The 23,331-nt window shown below is 39.9% G+C and overlaps 1 protein-coding gene and 1 pseudogene across 1 annotated transcript; one reads left to right on the forward strand and one right to left on the reverse strand.

Annotated features, from left to right (window-relative positions):
- Positions 1-2,985: 2,985 nt before the first annotated feature.
- On the reverse strand, positions 2,986-5,841 carry LOC103742338 (regenerating islet-derived protein 3-alpha-like). Its single transcript, XM_008843421.1, has 5 exons — positions 5,766-5,841; positions 5,081-5,199; positions 4,750-4,887; positions 3,308-3,428; positions 2,986-3,053 (listed from the first exon to the last, which is right to left on the reverse strand). The coding sequence occupies exons 1-5, from the start codon at positions 5,839-5,841 to the stop codon at positions 2,986-2,988; spliced, it is 522 nt and encodes a 173-aa protein (XP_008841643.1).
- Positions 5,842-14,573: 8,732 nt separating this feature from the next.
- On the forward strand, positions 14,574-16,948 carry LOC103742431 (annotated as a pseudogene).
- Positions 16,949-23,331: the final 6,383 nt, after the last annotated feature.

The following is a 23,331-nucleotide window of genomic DNA, read 5'->3' on the forward strand; positions in this document are numbered from 1 at the left end:
GATAATCAGATGCTCTCAGGCTTTCTCCTTAGGGTCTGGGTCTGCCCAGGATAGATTTTGGCCTCAGGAATTGGGGGTTGGACTGGCCTGGGAGCCGGGCCCAGGAAAGATGCTACTCTAAGGCAGCTGCTGGCCATGACATCCAGAGATGCAAAGGAAGATGGAGGTGGGAGTTGGCTCCAAGAGCCCCTGGGGACCAAACTGAGGAGCTGGGTTGGTCCAGGCAAGAGAGGCCTGTGGGTTTGAGAGAGCTCGCTGAGGTGTTTTGAAAATAATCATACTGAAAGATTCTGGACATATTAGATATTTATGATTCAACTAATTTCTGTTACATACTTTATTTGTTGCGATAATTATACTAAAATAAACGTAATTCTGTCTTTAGCCACTGACTCATCACATGCTTCTGGCCATGGTGGTGCAAAATGGTGGTCTAATAGAGCAGCTCATAAGTTCAGAAAAGAGACCACGTTCTCCCTTATGGAGCTGTTGAAGCCTGAGTAGTCCTAGATGCTACTTCTATAGCTGGGAAAGGAAGCTAAAGGAAGGGTTAGGTGAAGAATGGCACAGATGAGAAAACTCAGATAAATGGCATTCAAGTCCTGATGAAATACAGTGCAAAGGCAATTCCACTGCTATAGTTTTCAGATATTTGATCTACCAAACACCTTTACATTTTTAAGGTCCCTCTCAGTAGTGAACCATGTATTAGAGTATGTAGTGTTTGAAGGTCTGTGTCTTGGTTATTTTACTTAATATAATGTTCTGCAGGTTCATCTCTGTGAAAATAGATGGTAGGATTTTCTTGTGGCTACAGAGAATAAGCTTTCTTGCTTAAGGCTGAATATTAGACTATAGTGAACATACCATATAGGGAAAATCTAGGGTTCTTACATGGGACTGGATTTCAGTTCTTAGCATCCACATTGGGTAGCTTACAACCAACCATCTTTAATTCCAGTTCCAGGAGATCTGATGCCCTCTTCTGGGCTCTACCAGAACCTGCACTCACATTTGTACCCCCCCCCACACACAATTAAAAATAAAAAAATAAATCTTTGAAAAAAAGAAAATTCCATTCATCCATATCTCGGCATACTGATTTTTTTTCCTTTAGGTGTTTGTTCCTCAACAGGATTGTTGTATCATAAGTTAGTTCTATCACTAATTTTTAAAGGATGCTCCATATTGTTTTGCATAATTGTTGTGCAATTACCTTCCCATCAGTTGTATATAAGGATTCCCTTTTTTTCTGCATCCTCCTCAGCATTTATCTTTCACCTTTTGGATAACAGCTGATCCAAAGGCATGAGGAAATACTACCTTATGGTTTTATTTTCTATATTCCTGATAATTAGATATGTTAAACCTTTTCCTTCAAATGCACCAATGGACATTCATTATCCTTTGAAAGAAGTCTGTTTACCTCTTTAGCTGTTTTTAATTGGGTAAAGTATTTTTCCCTTAATGAATTGCTTGATTTTCAATATATGTATATTAACCCCTTTACCTCATATAGGATTTGTAAGTATTTTCTTCTATTCTGGAGATTGCCTTTCCATTTATTTAATTGCTGCATATTTTTCAGACACGTTTTAATATTCTGCATCCTCATATTTCTCTGTTTTGATTTGCTGCCTATGCTTTTGGAATCACATCCAAAAACATGCATTTCCAAAACCAATATATCATGGAGTTTTCAAGTATGATTTATTTTAGTTTCAGGTAATACAGTCAAGCCTTTAATATATTTGGAGGTAATTTTTTTATTTTAGTCTACCTATTCAAAAAACTTTATTTCGTGGGGGGGCGTCTATGTGTCTGGTAAAGGATGAATAAGTTTGATGACACAGGCTGCAGTGACTGATTTGATACTCAGTGGGCCTTGAGCCAGTGTCTGTGAGGCCTGTCCTGGTGGCTGAGTATACATGTATGGCTTAGAATCTAAGACTGCAGGGCCAAGACTAAAGATGGGTGAGCCTTTGAAATGAGACTGTGAAATTTGCAGGAGTCTAGATTTATTGATAATAAGCACATCCTAATATCATAAATCATGAGAGTCAACCTACAGCTGGAGCCCTTGGGGCTTCGTGGAACATAGGGCCATCAGAGCTGTCACTACATTGAGAGTAGACCCTGAAGGCTCACTCCAGGGGTGCCAATTGGAGGAACCACAAGCACCTGCACAGTACAGGATTTAACTGGGAACACCTGCTGTTATGATCACCAGTAGATTTGGATGGTTATTTCATCCTCATTATAGCAAGGAGCAGATATGCACTTCTGTACTGTGCTGCTTGTGATTAGGGAATGAGTAACACAGAGATGAAACTGTTCTCCCTATGTTCTTTGTATATCTATTCTTATTTCTTGCTATATCAAGAAACTAAAATTTCTTTCCTGAATCCTTAGATACTTTTGTGATAATATAGCTGTAAAAATTGCCATCTCTGAGAGAACACAGGTGACAAAAGGTCTATTCAGTCATGCTGAATGTATAAATCCTCAAGAAATATATAATAAACAGCATCAAATTTTCTTTCATGGTTGTCTTATGCCTCTAGTACCATGAACCAAGGGAGTGTTTGGGAGTGCATGGGAGGGCGGCATCTTCATCCATCCACAACACAATACTCCAGAGCAGGATCCACACTTATTATAGAATATCACGAGGTATGCATGAGACTGCAGTGAACATCGAGAGAGGCCAACTTCTATCTCCAACCACTCTCTTCCCTTCCACAGAGACCTTTTGTAGAATACAAAAGTATAAAGTCAAGTTTTATTATTGATCTCTGAGATCTCCAGTTATGAATTATACAGAATATCTTGGAATCAGAATAAAGAGGTGCAAGAAGATGCAATAGCAGAAAAGTAGGTCTGGGGTGCAGAGACCATGGTCTTCCCAACTGAATCTTTGCATTTCATTCCTTATCTGTGACAACCTCCCTTCATGATAAACTTGGGTGTTGACTCTCTGCCTACCTAGAACTTGAACTTGCAGACATAGGGGAGCTCCATGTCACAGTAGCAATCTTTCCATTTCAAAACTCCTGGTAAAAAGAGATGAGATAAAGTAGACCCTGTGAATACCATGAAATGGCATCTCAAAATGTAGTCTTGTCTCTGAAGCCTTTCCCTCATCTTCACCAGTGTCACAGTCCAGGGGAATGGACACAAAGGAGACATGAAAAATTGGAGAAGACAAATCCATGTTGTACGTCCTGGGAGATACCCAGGGGAGATACCCAGAAGTTCAAGGCCAGTGAGAAAAGAGTGAGAAAGGTTGGGAAGATATGTTTCATACCTGAAGTTTTTATCAGACTTCCACAGTGACCTAAGGCAGAGGAAGAATTCCCATCCCAGTTAAAGTAATTCAGCATATCAGAGTTACTCCTTTCCCATCCAGCTCCATTAGGTTCTTGATTCTACATAGCAGAAGTGTACATTAGATCTCTGCTCACATGAACCCTTAGATGGAACACCTAATTCCTCCACCCATACCAATGGAATTTGATCTATTCCACCATGTTGATCAGAAGTGAGGTCTTCCCATGTGGATGTTCTCCCTTCTTTCTCCTTCAGGCATATCCTTGCCAATAATCACATGAACTATGAGCCACACCAATGTATTACTTGTTGCATAGTGAATGCTGGTATATTTCAGACAAGCCTCTGAATAGCAAAGAAAATATCTAGTCTATGGAAAACAAATATGGATCTTATCTTAGTTCATAATGCTCCCAAATATTATGTGAAGATTCACTGAATCAAAGAACTCACCAATAGGCTTTCTATTAGAATAATGCAAAACCTGACAATGAGCAAAGAAATTAAACCAGAACCTCAACAAAACTCAGTTCTTCATGCTGACCTTGAGGACCTCATTGCAACCATGACACCCAGCATCTGAGCCCCTGTGGGAGACAGGCTTGAGCCTAGGGTGAAAATCTTATTGGCAGGCCCGAGGCAATGGCCTGACTGCTGGAGCCACAATGAATGCCTTGTGACATTTGCTCCCATTGGCAGATCATGAGACTGATGCCTAGAGCTCACCACTCCCTAATCACCACCCTTGGAATCCAAAATTGCAACCCTTAGATATTGCAACAGTCAGGGTCATGTGGTTTCCAGGAATCCAGGCTCTGTAATCTGAAACCCAGTATGCTAATGAGGCATCCTACATGCTATTCTGTGATAGGATGTTGTCTGTTATGCTAATAGTACGCTAAGACTGTCATGCTGATAAGGTATCCTACTTGCTGTACTGTGATAGGATGCTAAACCTGTTATGCTAATGAGGTATCCTACTTGCTGTGCTGTGATTAGACCACTATCCATATATAAGCTTGTCCCTTCCTGCAATAAAGCAGACCTGTGTCACTGAACCTGGTCTCCTGGGTCTGAATGTGGCTCCGCTGACACAGTCTCCTCACCAGCCCTGGGGTCCAAGTCTGGGACTGGGCAGAAGCAGCTATGGCAGGAGGCAGCACAGGGCAAGCAGAAGAGCTGCCTCAGCACCAGGAGAGCAGAAGAGTGGCCTCAGCCCAGGGCAGGCAGAAAGAAGAGCAGCCTCAGCCCAGAGGAGCAGTCTTGACGTCCATGAGAACGAACAAGTGGCACCCATGAGAATGGAGGAGTGGCTGCTGATGGCGGTGACCACAAGCCCCAAGTTCTCATCACTTTATACCTGGGAAGAGGTACAGGAGACAATAGCCACTTGAGCGGAAACAAAAGATGGAATCTCACCAGTGTGGGATCATGGAGCCCAATCCAAACATACTGGTAGTTGTTCACTCTGCTGTTCACCAGGGATGACAGGAAGGAAGCCTCAGCTCCACTGAGCACAGACACCAGGTATCCAGAGAGCCACTTCTGGCAGGCCAACTGTGTAAGGGACAGAATGAGAGGAAGGCTAATCCCTTATGGGTGAATGACACAGCAGGTATATTTGGGTGAGATGATTATGTGAGCAACGGAGAGTTCACTTTGACTCCCATGGAACCATGGAAATTTCTTATCCTGTTACCTAAGTACACTTTCCATTATATCTCCCACCACCCAATCTTTTACCATTCACATCTGCATTAAACCAGGATTTCGGTGTCATTAACAAGGCATAGCAATGGGAGTGAAAGGCCTGGGAGCCCATGGGATGGCTGATATGTGGAGAGGAAGTTTCCTTCTGGGTATCTTCACCTGGAGTAGAGGGAGATAAAGATGGTTATGGCATGAGATGAAGAGTGGGAGTGGCATATGATCAACTTAGACAATGTTTACGAAGCCATTTTTTTTTTGGAATGGTGGATTTAATCATTACTAGTTCTCTCAACTTTTCCCTCACTCTCAAAGTCTTCATTTCTAGAGGCTGACAATGTGGAAGAGCATGCATTTTCATTTTATCCTTCATAGATGTGTCATTGTCTATGACTCTCCCTTCTCTGGAATAACCACTTGTATCCTCAAATTTTTCATCTGTCTCCTTCCCTAAAATTCATTACTGACCTTCACAATTTTGTTCATCGAGTCTCAGAAAAAAATTAGAGCCTGATGACAAAGTGGGAAACCCTCTCATTTTATTGGTAGTGGCTTACTATGGTACCTCCCACCACCAATAATCTGGAAGAAGGTAGAATGATGGACGAGTTGCATGCAGTTTTCCTGTATAAGATATTCCTCCATACAACATGTCTCTGCAGCCTTCCTCTACTTCTTGGTTCTGAATTTTCACAAAGAACCCACTGCTAGAGGCAGACATATTTTACCTTGCACCCAAGATAAGAGTATCATATAGGAGAGCAGCAAACAGGACATGTAGCCTAGGGTCATGCAAGATAGCATCTTTTCTGCAAGTGAGGAGCAATCATAGCCACTTAGGGGAGTGTGGTCACAGAGGATTCAGAGACCATTCCTCCCCTTCTTTATTGACTACATGCATGGATATACTAATCTTTTTTCCAGACCTCCTTTTCTTGGTTCTGGAATTAAACAAAATATCTGTATTCTCCTCTGAGCAATCCCCACAGCCCTTGCTGATTCTCAGAGCCCTGTTTTCTGTGGGATGAAGACTATTCTGCACCTTCTTCTGCGATGTGAAACTGGAAGACTTCATCGTCTTTCAGCTCCCACTTACTGGTCTTGCAGAAATCTGTGATGGTCTGTCAGGACAGAAATGATGAAACTTTTAGCAGGATTTGTTGGGGGGCAATGAAGTGAATAATTGGAATGCCTATGTAGGTCACAGGCAGTGGGTAGTGCTTGGCATGGATTCTAGGAGATTCCCAGCAAGAACAGGAGACTTCCTGGCAAGGATGGAAATCAGCACACATGTTGTTTTCTGCAACCAACCCAGAGCTGTCCTCAGGTATGAGTGCTATTTGAGATTCTGTCATGCCATGATACTCTGTTGCTAAGCAATTTATTTGAATATAGGCATCCTCAGGGCCTCATGCTACACTTTGATGTTATACAGTGTTGTAAAACTTACAGCTTTAGAATGGTGATACAGTATCAGCAGCATACTTTTTAATCAACTAAGATTTCACTCCTTATGCATGTATTCCTTTTCTAAAGACCTGACTGGTAAAATTTAAAATATATTAATATGTCAAAGTGACGTGTTAATATTTTGAGGTACTTAATAATTGAGGGAAAACAAGTGTTTAGACCAAAGGAAGAGACAATGGTAGAGGTTTGCTCCTAAAACTCTGTGAAAAGTCTAAAGGACTCTTAAAGCAATCTTGCGAGTACTTATTCTAACCAGGACTTTAAGGAACAGCAGCTAAATAGATTTGCTTGCTAGCTATTTCTCTGTGGGAAGACAGAGACATTGTTTCCCAGTTCACTGTAATTCAGAGCTTGCAGTCCTGTACCTAAGAAAAGCACCTTCTGACTTTGATCACATGTTCATTATGGTTTCTAAGACCCCTTTAAAATAGCTGTGATAATCTAATTTTCATATTGGACAAAATGGTATTTGATATTTTTACTCTGTTGACATTTGTAGTTACAGCTCCAAAGAAATGTGGGTAAATGATCTTGTGTTTTAGCATTAATTAAGCCAGCATCCTCACCCTGTGTCCTGTAGAACCATACAATTGCAGGTAACATGATAGTATCACCTCAAAACACCTTTGAACTTGATGACTCAGAGAAGTAGTGGTTGCAGTATCAGTCTCTGTGTACATATGGTTTTAATAGTCTGCTATCAAAGTGGGAAGTCCACTTACTGAAATACTACAGTTTCAGTGACCAAAAACAAGCAATTTTATTATTGTGTTGTATATACAGGCCAGTATTGCTGATGAACATTTTATGTACATATCATATTTTTCTTTATTAACTCATCTGTTGATAGACAGCTAAGCCCATTCCCTATCTTAGATATTGTGACTAGTTCTTCAATAAACACCTCTTTTGCATATTGACTACATTTCCTTTGGATATGTATGCACATGTCATATAGCTGAATCAAATGATAGTTCTTCTGCCAGTTTATTTGAGGAATTCCATGTTTATTTCCCATAGTCACTATTATGAATTTACATTTCCACTAGCAATGTCTATGTGTTCTTTTTCTATACTCTATATTTCTGTTTTCTTTTAAAAATGTTTTTATTGAGCTTTTGTACATTTCATACAACAGTTCTTAATCAAATTAAAACCCCTCCCCCATCCATGCCCCCACACCCCCTCCCTGCCAGGCCTCATGAATTCCACCCATACATGTTAAGTACCATTAGGGTGTCCTTTGGTGCAAGTTAGTCCCAAAGTCTATTTGGCCTTTCTAGAGATCTTAAGGAAAGTCTACTCTTCCTTATCCAACTGTAATCAGTCTCCTACAGTTCTCAGGATAGGGCCGGCCCACCACCCATTTCCCTCACACCACTCTGGGCCCTTGTCTGATTGAGTTGGCATGGGTCTTATGCTCGACACCACCATTGCCACAAGTTCATATGAGCAAGCTTCCAGTGACCTGAAAGCCTCTGCTCCTCTAGTCCATGAAACAACCCTGGCTCTTACAATCCTTCCTAGCCCCGCTCTTCCAAAATGGTCCCTGAGTCGTGGATGGATGAGGTTTCATATAGGAGTACATAGTTACTCTTGTTTGACTAAGAAGAACTTCCAAGTCAATTCTTTGTATATTTCCATATAATTAAAAATATCATGAATCTTTGTTTTAATTAAATTTTTTGAGGGTTTCTGATAATGCTACATTCTGAACATACAAAAGGTACAAAATGAACTTTTTTCCAGAATATTTCAAAGGATGGTGCCAGTCTACTGTTACTGCAGGTCATTTTGTCTCTTAATTAAAGTAAGACACCAGATGTCCATAGTTTTGGCCTGGACCCTCTTTGGCAAAGAGGGTCCCTAGAGGATTCTTAGTCTCATTCATAAAAGAATTGAAGAATGGACCCAAATGGGAGAAAGCAGACAGACTTACAGAGACATACATGATTGTGGCTGGTCAGAAGTTTTCTGGAGTTCTGTGGAGAACTGCATTATAAGGCGGGATTCCAGGCAGGAAAAATTTGCTACTTAAAATGTGTTTGCTGTCCCTTGTACTTTTGCTTTAGTGAATTGTCTTTCCAGGTCATTAGAATATGGTTTGACTGGATTACATTTTATTTTATTATTGTCTTGAGCTCTTTTTATACTCAGTATCATAATCTTTTGTCAGATGACTAGGTGGCAAAGATTTTCTTCTATGCTGTAGGCTGCCTCTTTACTCTGCTGGCTACTTTATTTGTTGATAAGGAAAATTTAAATATGACAAGACCACATCCATCAATTTTTTACATTTGTTTTCTGAACTATTGGAGTCATATTCATGTAACAATTATACCAATATTTAAAATATTTCTCCTTGTTTCCCTGTAAAATCAAATGTTCAGGTTTTATAGTAAAGTTTTTGGTGCATTTTTAATTGAATTTGAAAATAGAGCCAAATTTGAATCTTCTGTAGGTGGTTATACAATTTTCTTAGGATCATTTGTATAAAAGACAATCATTTACTTAGTTTTTGATACCTATGGAGAGAATCAATTGTCTATATGTGTGGATGCATTTCTAGGTCTTTTACTTTATTCCCTTATCAATATGTCTTTTGTATGCCAGTGTCATGCTGTAGCATGTTTTGAGTCAGGTGCTCTGATAGCTCCTAGTTATCTCAATTCATCAAGGAAGTTTTTGCTAATTTTTGTTATTATTTTATGCTTCCACAAAATTTTAGTAGTGCTTTTCTTCTATAGAGTATCATGGGCATTTAGATGGGGATTGTATTAAATCTGTAGATCAGTTTGGATAGTATTTTCTCATTTTCATCTTAGTAAACTTGATTAGGTTTATGACTATGCATTTAAAAGTTTTTGTCTTTTTATTGAAATTTTGTGACTTTCATACAACATAATTTGATGATAGTTATATCTCCTCTCCTATTCACACCTCTCCTTATTGCCCCCCATCCAATTTAATGTTCTATAGTTTATATAATAAGGCCTCTCTATAAAATCTAATTTATGTCCTTCAGTGTGGGTCCATTCACTGGAGCCTGGTTGACCTGCGCAACAGTCTCATGCTTAAAAAAGACTGCCTCTGCCCCTCCCTCAGAAATTTGTTGTTTTCTTAGGTGGAATTGGAGCTTCTTACACATTTCCTCATGTCTATGCTGAGATTTTTCTGATTTGAGCTTGCATGGGACTTGTGCATGTAGTCACCATTGCTGTGAGTTCGTATGAGTAACTGACCAGTTGTGTGGAAAACTCTGTTTCTTATGGTTATCCACCACCTCTGGGTCCTATAATCTTTCTGTCCCCTCTTCCACAATGATCCCTGAGCCTTAAGAGGCAGAAATTTGATATAAGTTCAGAGATTATGACTGCATTTTTTGGGGCTTTGTGAATAGGTTGCTTTTCTTATTTTTTTCAGTGAGTTCCATTATAGACATACAGGAAAGCTACTGATTTTTGTATATTGATTTTGTATTCTGTTCTGGTTGGTTTCTCCATTGCTGTGAAAAAACACTCTGGCTACTACCAACTTGGGGAGGAAAGGGTTTATTTCATCTTACATCTCCTGAGTCACAGTTCATCAGGGAGCCGAGTGTAGGAACTCAGGGCAGGAAACTGGAGGCAGGAGCTGGAGCACAGGCCATGGAGGAGCACTGCTTACTGGCTTTCTCCCCTGGCCCCTGCTCAGCCTGCTTTCTTATGCAACACAGACCCACCTGCCCAGGGGTGGCACTACCCACAGTGGGCTGGGCTCTCCCATATCACTCATCAAGAAGATGCCCTTCAGACATGGCCACAGGCCAGTCCAATAGAGGAAATTCCCCAATTGAGGCTCCCTCAACCCAGGTGTGTCAAGTTGACACTAAAGATATCCAGCACATATTCTAACAGTTTACTTTTGGCAAGATTTTCATTTTTTATAAGCTATCACATCATCAACAAACAGGGATAATTTTATGCCTTCCTTTACTATTTGTATTCCTTTATTTTCTTTCCCTTGCCTAAAAGCTATAAATAAAATTTCTATATTGAATAAGACTCAGAAAAGGAAACTCTTGTCCTTTTTCTAATTTTAGAGGAGATACTTTTACTCATTCTCCATTTCAAATGATGTAGTCTTTGGGTTTGTAATAGATAGCCTTTATTATGCGGACACATGATCCTTATATGTGTAGTTTCTTCAGGGCTTTTATCGCTAAGGAATTTCTAATGCTACCAAAGGCCTTTCTGCATCTATTGAGATAATCATGTATTTTGTCTCTTTCATTCTCTGTATACAAAAACAAATGGTTTGCTGAATTGTGTATGTTCAGCCATTCTTGCATCCTTGGCATGAAACCAACTGGATCATGATACAGTGGTGCATGATCTTTTTCTTTTAAGATTCATTTTTAAATTTTAATTATGTGTGTGTGTCTGTATATGTAAGCATGTATGCATGAACACATCAATGTGGATGCCTACTGGAGGCCAGAAGAGGTGTTGGATCCCCTGGAACTGGAATTACAGATGATTGCTAGCCACCAAAGGGGTGCTAGGGAACCAAACCAGAATCCTCTGCAAGAGCAGCCAGTGTTCTTAACCATGGATTTATCTTTGTAGTCCCTGTTTGGAGACTTTTAAATCTCATTCCTTCTAATTGATATGCTAAAGCTTTTCATTTTGACTTTTCAATTTTTATAAGTCATTTGTGTCAATATAATTTCCTTTTTATTCTAGATTTTCCAAGTTTTTGTCATACACTTTTTCAAAATGTTCCCTAATAATAATTTTAATTTTGCTGTGAACTATTATACTATCCCCTCCCTCTAATTCTATTTGTCTGTATTGTCCCTTTCCTTTCTTTTTGTTTGTACAGCTAAAAGTCTGTCAATTTTGTTTATCAATTCCAAGAATTCATTCTTGGCTTCTCCCTTTCTTTGTATTATTCCTTTAGTCTCTGTTTCATTTATTTAGGTACCAGTCTTTGTTATTTATACCCTTCTACAGATTTGAAGTTTGGATTGTTCATGATCTCATGAGATCATGACTAGACTCATTGGTTAAAATCTGTCTGCTGATTCTTTTGTAAGCACTCTTTGCTATATGGCTCTTTCTAAATATCTATTTCACTATTTTAATAGTTTGTGTTTTACCATTTTCATTTAATTTCAGGGATCATTCTTTTAAATTTTTTTTGTAACTCATCTATAGAGGAAATTGGCCAATAATTACTGTAATAACAGATTTTTTTTACCAAGTAGAATGAGCAGTTATATCTAATGTAAGGGCAAAATACTAAACTAGAATTTTGTAATCTGCAACATTTTATTCAAAGTGAAAGAGTAGTTTGAAGGCTTCTCCTCTAACAAAATCTGAGAGAACTCATTCCCAGAAGACTTGGCCCACCAGAAATATTAAAATATTTTCAGGTTGAAGGGAAATTATAGAGGTCCAATAACACACATCTCTTTAAAGAAAAGTGTTTAAAAGCATGAAATAGATGCAATAGCTTATCAATTTTTCCATATTCTGATCAAGCTGGAAGAATAGGAGTCAAATGTTTTTTGACAATTATAGTCCATGTAAAACTGAAATGAATGAAACTATCATATAACTTAAAGTCATTTTATAATCAGCTTTCTCAAAAGTATTATCACTCTTAAATCACATTTGAACCAACATAAACACATGACATTTATTCTTTGATACAGAGTGTCTCTGTGTAGCCCAGGCTGTCCTGGAACTCATTTGCAGTGGTAATGAGCTAGCCAACATGCTCAAAGTCTTGGTTTAAGTACCCTGCACCACAAATAAAAACTCTGAACATTTTAGGTAGGAGATCTAAATTGGTCATCCAGTGTTTGTCTGGCTTGTGCAACACCTTGGCTCATTTTCTCCATAGCTCAAAACAAATTATTGAAGATGTCAGAAAGTTTGCCTGCATAGAAATTACATATATATATATATATATATAGTGATACAAATACAATACTAGATTGCAGAATAGAAAATTTTAAAACATTTACTAACTTGGCTGGGCCTGGTGTTGCACACTTTTAATACCGGCACTTAGGAGGCAGATGCAGGCAGATCTCTGAGTTCAAGGGCAGCCTGGTCTACTGCTGGTCAGCTTGGGCTACAGGGAGACCCTGGTTTAAAAAAAAAAAACAATTTACTAATTCATGATGATTTCTTATTGGGACATGTCAACGAAATTCCCATTTTTCATGAAAACTATGAATTACAAAACACTGTTACAGTTGTTTTTGAAATTCACTGCATTTCAACATAGACTATGAAAATATATGGTCTCAAAGGCTGATCACTTATTTTACTGAGTTATCAAGTTGAAGAAGGGCCTTTGAGGTGAAAATGTCTTTTGCCACTTGTGACTGCTTGGATATAATAGACAAAGGCTGCTGAGAATAATTTAATTGATGTCAAAGATTAGATCTTCTAGCCTTTTTTCTTTGTCTATATAAGTACAAATGCCAGCACAATGCAGATAATATTTACAACATATAGTATGAAAATTGGGGAACCGGAGAAATGATTCAGTGGTTGAGGGAAGCCTGAACTGCTCTTAGAGAGGACCCAAGTTCAATTCCCAGCATCCTAATCAAGCAGCACACCACTGCCTATAACTCTAGATCTTCTGGCCTCCATAGACACCAGAACTCATGTGCATGGACATAGATACAGGCATACAATATACACATAAAATAAATCTTTTAAAAAGAAAAGAAAATTAGAATAGTACACCTGTTTGAAAGGGTCTTTGTAACCCCTGTGAGTATCTGGTCAAAATCAGAGTATGTTACTATGAGTTATCAAGAATGACAGCATTCTGGGAACTATCTCTTAGTCTTCCCACCCTGAGGTAGATGGGAAGTAGGTATATTCAGCTGCTGTTTCTTAAAATCCTAGCTACAAGGTTCATACAATGTTGCTTTAACCTTCTTTCTTTCCCATAGTGCTACAAAGTTGAAGCAGCAACCCTGAACCCATAATTCTACCTTATTTTAAATACTTGTTTTTAACCAATTAACAAATTCAGTTTTAACACACTTAATATTGATATATTAATGCATCTCAAATCCTATCAGACAGGTATAAAAATGTATGTATGCATATAGGAATGAGCTCTTCTAGACTGAAACAAAGCACTCCTAAATTTATGCATATATGGGGCTGGGGAGATGGCTCAGAAGTTAAGAACACTGACTGTTCTTGTAGAAGACTGGGGTTCAAATCCCAGCACCCACAACTGTCCGTAACTCCAGTTCCAGAGGATCTGACAGCCTTTTCTGTCTTCCACGGGCATTGCACAACACGGGTACACTTACCTACATGCAGGTAATACATGCAAACATATTAAAAAATAATAAATAAATTTTTTTAAGTTTATGTATAAATAGACATTTCCTTACAACCCAAAACAGTAATTCTTATAAAATTGTAATTTTTACAAAACAGCCTAATCTGAGGCATGAGGTTGCCTGTATTTACTTTAGTTTTCCAGAACAGAAGGTAGACAGTGGCAGGATTTTAAACTTGATCCGTACCTGAAGACAAAGCTGGTCTGATGGCAGAAAAGAGATCACACATATGGCAGTTCCCAGTCTTTACCAGGAACAGTCTCCTGCTATTGCAGGGAATCTCCTAGAATCCATGCCAAAACAGACCTGCTGCACCCCTGACCTACCTAGGTATTCCAGTTCTTTATTTCCATGCCTCTCCCTCAAGCCCTGTTATAAAAGCTCAGACATTTCTGTCTTTTAAAATCATCCCAGATCACCACAAGACAGGTGAGAACCATGCAGGGGATCACTTCTCACATTGCTAGAGGGGTTGTGGCAGAGTCTCTGTCCTCATAGAACAAAGGAGTTGGTAGCTCACAGGGGAATGAGAAAGTATAGATTTCCATTTCATTCCAGGACTACAGAAGGAAAGGGGTAGACCAAAAGTAGTATATCCCTGTAAAGCTAGACAAAAGAGTAGGGGAGGGACAGTCCCCTCTGTATGTGCTCTCTGATCACACCTCAGTGACTCTGACTGTTCCTCACAGGCAAGATACTGCCTCCTATGACCCTTGCCAACATGTCCTGGATGGTGCTCTCCTGCCTCACGCTCCTATCTCAGGTGCAAGGTAACGTTTCCCTATCTCTAGGGCTGCATTCCTTGTGAGTGTTCAGCACCACAAAATAGAGGAAGGCTCCAGAGATCCTCATATGGCAATTATGAACATTCCATACAAGTAAACTCCTTGCAGTTCCTCCTTTATCCTGCCTTCCTCCAGGTCAGTGGTGGGAGTTACCATCGGTGGAATGACATGTTCCATACTTTATCAAGAGATTCTATTTTATGTTTGTGGGTTCAAGAGGAAAAATTTAATGTCAGTAATAAACTATAGAAAAGAGGACAGATGGAGGATAAAAGGTCCAAACTGCCTGAAGAAGGGAGTTTCATAAACTATTAAATTCATGAAGGATCAAATAAAAAGACATGCTTTTCCACATTGAAAGTCATTTTAAAATAAGGACCTAAAGTTGGGGAGCTAGCTCAGTGAAGTGCTTGTACAAATCTGAGGACCTGTGTTGAATACCTAGAGCACATATAAATGAAACTGGGTGTGGTGGCACATGCCTTTCACTCTAGTGCTGGGGTAGAGGAGACAGGAAGAGCCAAGGTGAATCACTGGCTCATCATTCTTATCAAATCCACAACCACAAGTCAGTTAGAAATGTTGTGTCAAAAATTATGAATAGCAACTAAGGAAAGACACCTGAGATTGGTCAGTAGCATTCACACACATGTGCTCATGTGTACTCCAGCACTTATGCTTAAGAGTAAGAATCTGAGAAGTAAGAAAATGGTAAGGGATGGTCTCTGAATTGCAGTTCTAATTCCAAAAGAGAGGTTTCATGAACATTTGCTAAGTTGATCTCCCTGTCTAATCTCCATTTTACCTGGTTACTACTTTTATCTCCCTCTCTCCTAGGTGAAAACTCTCAGAATGAACAGCCCTCTTCACACATCACCTGCCCTCAAGGCAACCTGGGCTATGGCTCCTACTGCTATGTCTTTATTTTGATACCATAAACCTGGATAAATGCAGAAGTGAGTGCTGAGAACTGGGGTTGGGAGCAATAGTGTGTATGTGTGTGGGGTGCTATTCGACTCCAATCTGTGGTTCCTTGAGTCTGACATGAACCCCTCTCCGCATCTCTATTCTGCCATTCCCCAGTGAGGTCTCAATCCTGCTCTCATTCTGTCCCTCACACAGCTGGCCTGCCACAGGTTTCCCTCAGGACACCTGGTATCTGTGCTCAACAGTGGTGAGGCTCACTTTATATCCTCCCTGGTGAAGAGCAATGTGCACAGCTACCAACATGTCTGGATTGGACACTTTGATCCTATACACGTGAGACTTCATCTTCTTGCTTTTTCTCCATTGTGCCTTTTGTTCCAGAGGAACAAACGTCAGGTTCTCTGTGACTTCCCAGGAAGAACCCCAAGGGGACAGAGAACTCAGACTCTGAGTGACATTGGTCAGGGGAAATCCTGGAGGCCTGCTGAAGAGCTGAGCTCTGTGGAGGTTCTGAGATTTTTGACGTTTACAAAGTTCTCATGGAAGGCCTTGGAAGCCTTTTCTGTCAGTCTCAGAGAATCTGCATAAACTATTGTCAGGAAATATCAAATAAAGATAAGATCCATATTTTTATAGGATAGATTTTGTCCTTGTGTTTCTGGGAAATCCTCATATAAACCACCAATTATATTTATCAAGGAATGATAAATATCAGTACAATCTAATTTCATCCAATCATTTCTGGGGTTTGTAAATAAGGAGTGAGGAATCTCGGGAATATTTCATCAGAGGGCTGTTTGCAGTAGTGTATGGTCATACTAACTTCTGAAAGACTGGGGAGGGAACCCAGTGTTTCAGTGAAGAGATCATGTATGTGGAGTGCTAATATGCCTTCCCCTCCCCCTGACACCTGCTCTGTAGGGGGCAATAGCTAATGGAGGTGGATGAAGGTGGAGTAACTCTGATGTACTAACTTACTTTAACTGGAAGAGGAATCCATCCACTGCTGCTTACTGTAGGAGCTTGTCACTAACCTCAGGTAAGACAGAGAAGAACCACCTCTGACTAGACATATGCCCTTCTTCCTGCATGCCTGGGTCTGAAATTCTGGGTAAACGGCTGTCCTTGGTTCTTTGTGTATCTCCTTCCCATGGGATACAACACTGGCGAGCATAATGGAGAGACTTCTAAGCCAGCACCAGAGATGGAATATTCCTTCACTATGTCCACCTGTCTTGCTCACTGCATTTCTTGTCTCCCTGCAGATTATCTGAAGTGGAGAAAATGTAACTGTGATTCAGTATTACCCTATGTCTGCAAATTCAAACCCAGTTCTAAATCCAACAACCTGAATATATATTGAAGCTCATGATAGATAAGGGGCCAAGTGTGAAGACTCACCCTGGATCCCTCATCTGTTTTCTCTTGTTCTTCCCTCAGTAATTTCTGTATGGGTAATGACCTGAGGGCTTCAGAGATCAATAATAAACTCTTTAGTCAAACTTTGTGCTTTTGTGCTTCTTTGATGAATGGGACATGTACAGTATACTTGTCTGTAAATATAAAGATTTATATTTAGCATATGGTGAGAAATTTCATTTGAAAGTCATATGAAATTTCATTTTCGTATGACAGAGATAAGATTTTCTCTAGGATCTGTGAGCTCTCCAGCCATGTGTATTTGGCAGTGTTTATAGTGCCACCTGTGAGTTGACTCCTATTGAGAGGGCTTTAAGTCCAATTAGACAGCTGTTGATTACCCCCCAGATAACAGTTCCCCATACACGCTAGTAGAGGTAGTTTCATCTGTTAGTTGTTATGGTTATTAGGTTTTAGGGCTGGTTTCTTTCAAGAATGGTCTGCTACAAATTGTAGGCTGAATTTTCTTCCTCTCAGGTTGATTTTGGCTGGAGTTTTATCACAGAAACAGAAAACCAGACTAGTGCAGGCTTCTTGTACACACACCCTCCTCTTTGCATTCTTTTCTGATTTGTCCTTGTGCAGATCTTGTGCGTTCCCTTATAAGCACCGCAGGTTAATATGTGCAAGTATCCTGTTGTGTCTGGAAAACATGGTTTCCGGTATTCGTTCACCACCTCTGGCCCTTATAATTATTCTACCTCATATTCTGAATTGATCACTGAGCCTTGGTAGGTGAGGGTGTAATATTAGTGCCCCACTTAGGGAGTGTTTTCTGCACACTGACTAGCTGTGGTTCTCTGTGTTAATTGCTATCTACTACAAGAAGCTTTTTCTGCTGAGAGTTGAGAGATGTACTAATCTATGGGTAAACGATGAGTTATTAGGAGTAAATACTATATCCACTTATAGTAGTTTCTCCCCTTTGGCTTGTGACCTGTTTAGCCACAAGTTCTTGGCCCTAATAACAGCACCAATATGGACTCCATCTTATAAAGTGTGCCATAAATCCAATCAGAAAATGGTTGTTACTCTCATAATGCATCAATGGATGTTTCTTGCCAGACCAATTGTCACTATAGCTCTCAGGGTTCAGAGCTGGGTAAAGTTGAGGATTATTCTTCCAGTAGCATGCATAACACCCTCCAGAACTATGAAAACTAGCCAGTAGGGATGAAAATTTGAGATCCATATAAGCTTTATTTCTCCTTGTTTTTTTATATGAGTCACATATATAGGGTATTTGGCAATAAGGTCTTATCATTATGATCATAAGCATAATGATAGCCATTTTTTGAGTATCTTTGGGAACCCCATGGTGAACAGCTCCAAAAGAGGGAGTCCATTGCAGGCCTTGGAATTTTTATTTCCTAGGCTTCACCTTGTTATAGGGTAACTCCATTTAAACAACATATATATATATATATATATGGGGGGCAGTCTTTTTGAGACAGGGTCTCCCTGTAGCTCCAGCTGCCTGGAACTCACTCTGTAGACCCAGCTGGCCTCGAACTCACAGAGGATCCTCCTGCCTGTGCTCCCAAGTACCAGGACTACAGGCGTGTACCACCACACCTGGCATTATATATACATATTTTTTTAAAAGCTTTTTGCAGTAATAGGTTTCCTATATGACTTATTCAAAAGGCCTTTAGTATTAGTTTTTCCTCACAACACTTATTCTCAACTGTACCCTTCCATTAAGTACCCATTGATATGACTAAAGGACTCTATATCCTACTACAGAGATGTCTGTTCATCCATGTTCATTGTGTTCCTATTCACAATAGTCGTGAAATGGAAACAATCTAGATATCTGTCAGCTGATAAATGGATAATGAAAATATGGTACATTTACTCAATAAAATATTAGTCAGATATTAAGAAAAATGAAATTATGAAATTTACAGATAAATGGGTAGAACTAGAAGGAACCATCCTGTGTGAGGTAGCAGGCCCAGAAAAACAAACATCACATTTTCTCTCTTATATGAGTATGGAAGCTTTGATCCTTAGATATGTGTGTTTCAAATAGATAATTCATAGAGATCAGGAATCTCATTACATACCACGAGAGTGAGGAGGCATCCAGGGAGAAGAGAGAGAGAGAATGAAATGTTATAAAGGGTTTGGGGGGATAATGGAATAAGGAGGGTTAAACTACTGATTCGGCCTTGTGGTGAAGCAGGTGAGTGCAGGGTGCCTCTAATTAGCCCCTCTGCATATATGTCTCAGTGTGCTCATTTTAAACATCTCACATTATGCACAGTTCCATAGTCTGACCCAAATCTGAGTTTGTCCATGCTCAAAAGCAAGGTTTGTATTATATCCTGCTTTTATTTGAAAGGATAGTATCATTTGAGAGGAACTGAGTAAAGAGGGCATTTGATGATGTCTGTGTCAATTTCCATAGTTATTACTATGTTAGAGCAGTGGCAAATCCAACACCCTATATTTCTATCCTGTTTTGATTATCTAGGAGTTCCTCTTTTAAAAGATTCTTTTCCGCATAACTTTTCCAACTAACTCATCATTGTTTTACTGGATAGTATCTGTACAAACTGAAGTACTGTGTAATTTTGTAATTAAATCTCCTTGTGAACAAAGTGATGACTCAGTCAGTAAAGTACCTGCCTTATAAGGATATCTATATCTAGATATCTAGATATAGATATTCAGAATCCAGACTCTTTTTTTTTAAAGGCAAACATGATGTTGGAATCCCAGAGCTAGGAAGGTAGACACAGATGAGTCTCAAGTAACTCTGCTAGACTAAACAGTTACAAGACAGTGAGGAAACTTGACTCAAAAATTAAGGTGGACAGAGCCCGAGGAATGACACCCAGGATTGTCGTCTGGGATTCGTAGGCACCTGAACACATGGATGATCACTCACAAACACATTCAAATACACATGAACAGGCACAAACATGCATACATGCACAAACATGTACACAAACATGCACAAACATGTACATACACACACAGAAAATGAATGAATGGATAAGTAAATATAAATCTCAATATTTGTGTGAGTCTGCATCCAAGATTATGACGTTCAAAAGTGTTTCTTAACTGTCTCCACTTTTAGAAAGACAGGGAGTATAAAAGAGGCAAGATTTGGGTAAATACATTGCCCAAGCTATGATAAGAGTTAAGTGTCTTCACCTCCTTTTATTTGGGACTAGATTTCTAAGTTTATGACTGATTTCAAATGCTTACTTGTCTCCTTCCTCTGACGGCATGTTGAAGAGAACATTCTAGACTCTTATCATGAGAAATCGGTGAATACTTTAAAGAAAAAAATCCATGAAAATATTGGGGTCTCCCTAGTTATAGATCCTGTAGGAGTGTATACCTTTCAATTGGAATCAACACTCAGCATTGAGATTTTTCTCAAAATTACCAGGGAAATACTTCTAGAAGTTTATAGGTATAGAGCAAGGGCTCTTAGTCCTCGGGTTCTTCTTTAAATACCAGGAAAGGGATTTCCTGGGCTGCTTCCTTTCTATCATTAATTCAAAGAGGAATAATTAAAGTAACTTCGGAAGTTTTTTTTTTTATTCTTGTTGGGAAAAAGATAGTAAGAAGGTTCAAAACTCCATGCCTGCACTGTTATGATAAGTTCAAATAATTCTTTTTTCTTTTTACCAAATTCTGCAAAAATCACTGTTCAGGTAGATTGCAATGTCTTAAAGAAAGTGATACTTCAAAGATGATATTTGAGGAGTACTGTACAAAACATCAGCCTCCAACACATTGCACCCCATGAGGGGTTTTTCCCCAAACCCCCCCCCCCCCCGAGTGACTCGCCCTCACTCAGGGTCTAAGGGATTGACGAAACTTATATAACACATTCTACTTGGGTTTTGCATAGTTTATGACACTTGGGAGGGAGTGACTTACAAAGACACGGATTCTTATAGGCCTGTCCTTTCCCATATTTTAAATGTGTGCACCATCCACCTCCCCTGGAAGTCTTGGCCAGCTTTTCACAGGCAGTCAGCTTTTCACACTCAGCCAGTTACCCCTGTTCTCTGCTCAGGTGCTCTCCTTCACCTCAACCCGAGACATCAGGCACCATCTTGCCCCTCTTGCCCACGGTTCCCCACTCAATATGGTGGCATTTTCCCAAGTGTGCTCTGCTTTGCCCATGCTCAAACTGAATCAACTCCAGCTTTTCAGGGGAACTTCCAAGTTACAAGGTGCATGTGTGGCAGTCAGCATGAGAGAATGCAAATTCTCATCTGTTTGCAACAGTACCCATCATGAGTGCAGCCCACATTCTTATTTTAGCACACTTGTAGGCACACATTGTTAACCATTGTCCCTAAGAAGTTGGTAGAATTGGAAAGAAGCATTTTCCAGAAGTTTTCTTTGCAACCATTCTGTCAAGATTCCTATAGCCTTACTTTAAAAATGGAAGGTGACCTGACTTTCCTGCTGGCTAGCAGAGGCCCAGAGCTTTCCAGACTGCCTGAGGGCACCTGACTAGTCTTCTAGGTGAGGTTACTAAATCACACCTCACCCAATCCCCTGATTTGGGACCATTTGTGTTCCTTCTCTCTGCTCCAGGATCAAGCTTTCCTGCTGGCTAGTAGGGGTCCAGACCTTTCTAGACTGCCTGAGAGCACATGACTCAGCTTCTGGGGTGAAGGTGCCAAATAACACCATGCCCATACTCCTGGTTTGGGACCATCTTCAGTCCCTCCCACTGCCCCAGGGCTTAGGCATCCCTAATGAGATAGGGACAAGCACATCCTGTCCTTGGACTTTGACATGATGTGAGCCTTCTGAAGTCCTAACCAGCAAGGTCTGTTTTGTTCCTCTGGAGAGATCCTGAGTAGCCTGCCCAGAGACATCTGGTGCCTCTAATATAAAATTCAAACACAAAACCTAAAGCCTAGACCAACCAACTTTTCACACCCAATCAGAAAGTAACCAAGGTTACTTTCAGATGATTATCTGAAAGTGATTAACACAGACTCAAACTTCAACTCAGCAAAGGAAGGCATAAGATTCATACCAGAATCACAAGCAACAAAAGAAACCTACATGCCAAAACCACAATGAAAAAATAGCAATATGAAAAACTGAAATAATATGTTCAAAACAAAACCACTAGTCCTATAGAACAGTTCTACAATTAGAGCACCCTAGAGGTAACCCAGGACCCAGAAATTAAAAGAATAATCATGATCAAAGAATTCGATGAACTTAAAGAACACACAAACAACACAAAGAACTAAAAGAGGATAGGGATAAACTTCTGACCAAATTTACGAAAAGGATAGACTCAGTCAAGAAAACTCATACTGAAATGAAAAAGGAAGTGAAAAACTCAGTGAGTCCATTTGAAAGGATAGAAAGCCTCACTCCACCAATAGAATGAATGAAATGGAAAACAGAATAAGAAGATTGGACCATAAAGTTGAAGAATTAAACTGCTCAGGCAAATAATATGAAAAATTAAAAAAAAATAGAAATGGAATATGCAGGAAACATGGGACAACATGAAATCATTAGGGTCTCAAACAGCAGTGGTTTCCCCCCTCCCCAACAGGGACCCATGGACTTTGGATTTTTCAAGCCTGAAAAAGGGAACTGGGCTGATAAGCACCTTGGCCTTTGAAGTCAAGGGAAGCAGATTCTTCTAAGAGGCAGTCTGCCTTTCCTCTGATCTCCAAAGACAAGATAAGCAGATTCTGCCTGTTAACCAGAGATTTTAGGAGCTGTTTAGTACAGCAGCTTTTCCCTTATCATAGGAGGACAAAAAGGTAAACACTTCCTGACCCAGATCTTGGCTGTCAGACAGAACAGAGGCAGGTTTACAAGCCCTGCTTTTCCTGCTTCCCCCCACCTGATTTTTCCCCCCAAAATTCCCGCCTTCAGCACCCTGAAGCCCCCTTCTGGCATAGGGGTTGAGAATGCAGGGGGCTGCCTGAGAGCATGCAGATCCTGTCTCCACATGGTTGGGTACAAATCTTAGAAGGAAGCCTGAGTGTACCTGACTGGAGCCAGACTTGGGCTTCTTTGGGTTCTCCTGAATAGCTGATCTGAAGCCATCTGGTCCCTCAAAATTAAACCTGAGAGAATCTGAACACTGTACCAAACAGCTTTAAATAACCAATAAAGAAAGAATATAGGTACCCCGGTAGTACAAACAGAAGCATACTTCAACTTAATTCTCATATCAGAATCATATAAAACAAAACAAATTCACATGCCAAAATCACAACAAAAGAATAATAAAATGGAAAGCCAAAACACTATGCTCACACCAAACTCCAACAATCCTGTAGAAGAGTTCTATAAGGAGAACCCCCT

The sequence above is a fragment of the Nannospalax galili genome, unplaced genomic scaffold (genome assembly GCF_000622305.1).
Source record: "Nannospalax galili isolate Female #2095 unplaced genomic scaffold, S.galili_v1.0 scaffold190, whole genome shotgun sequence".
NCBI lineage: Eukaryota > Metazoa > Chordata > Mammalia > Rodentia > Spalacidae > Nannospalax > Nannospalax galili.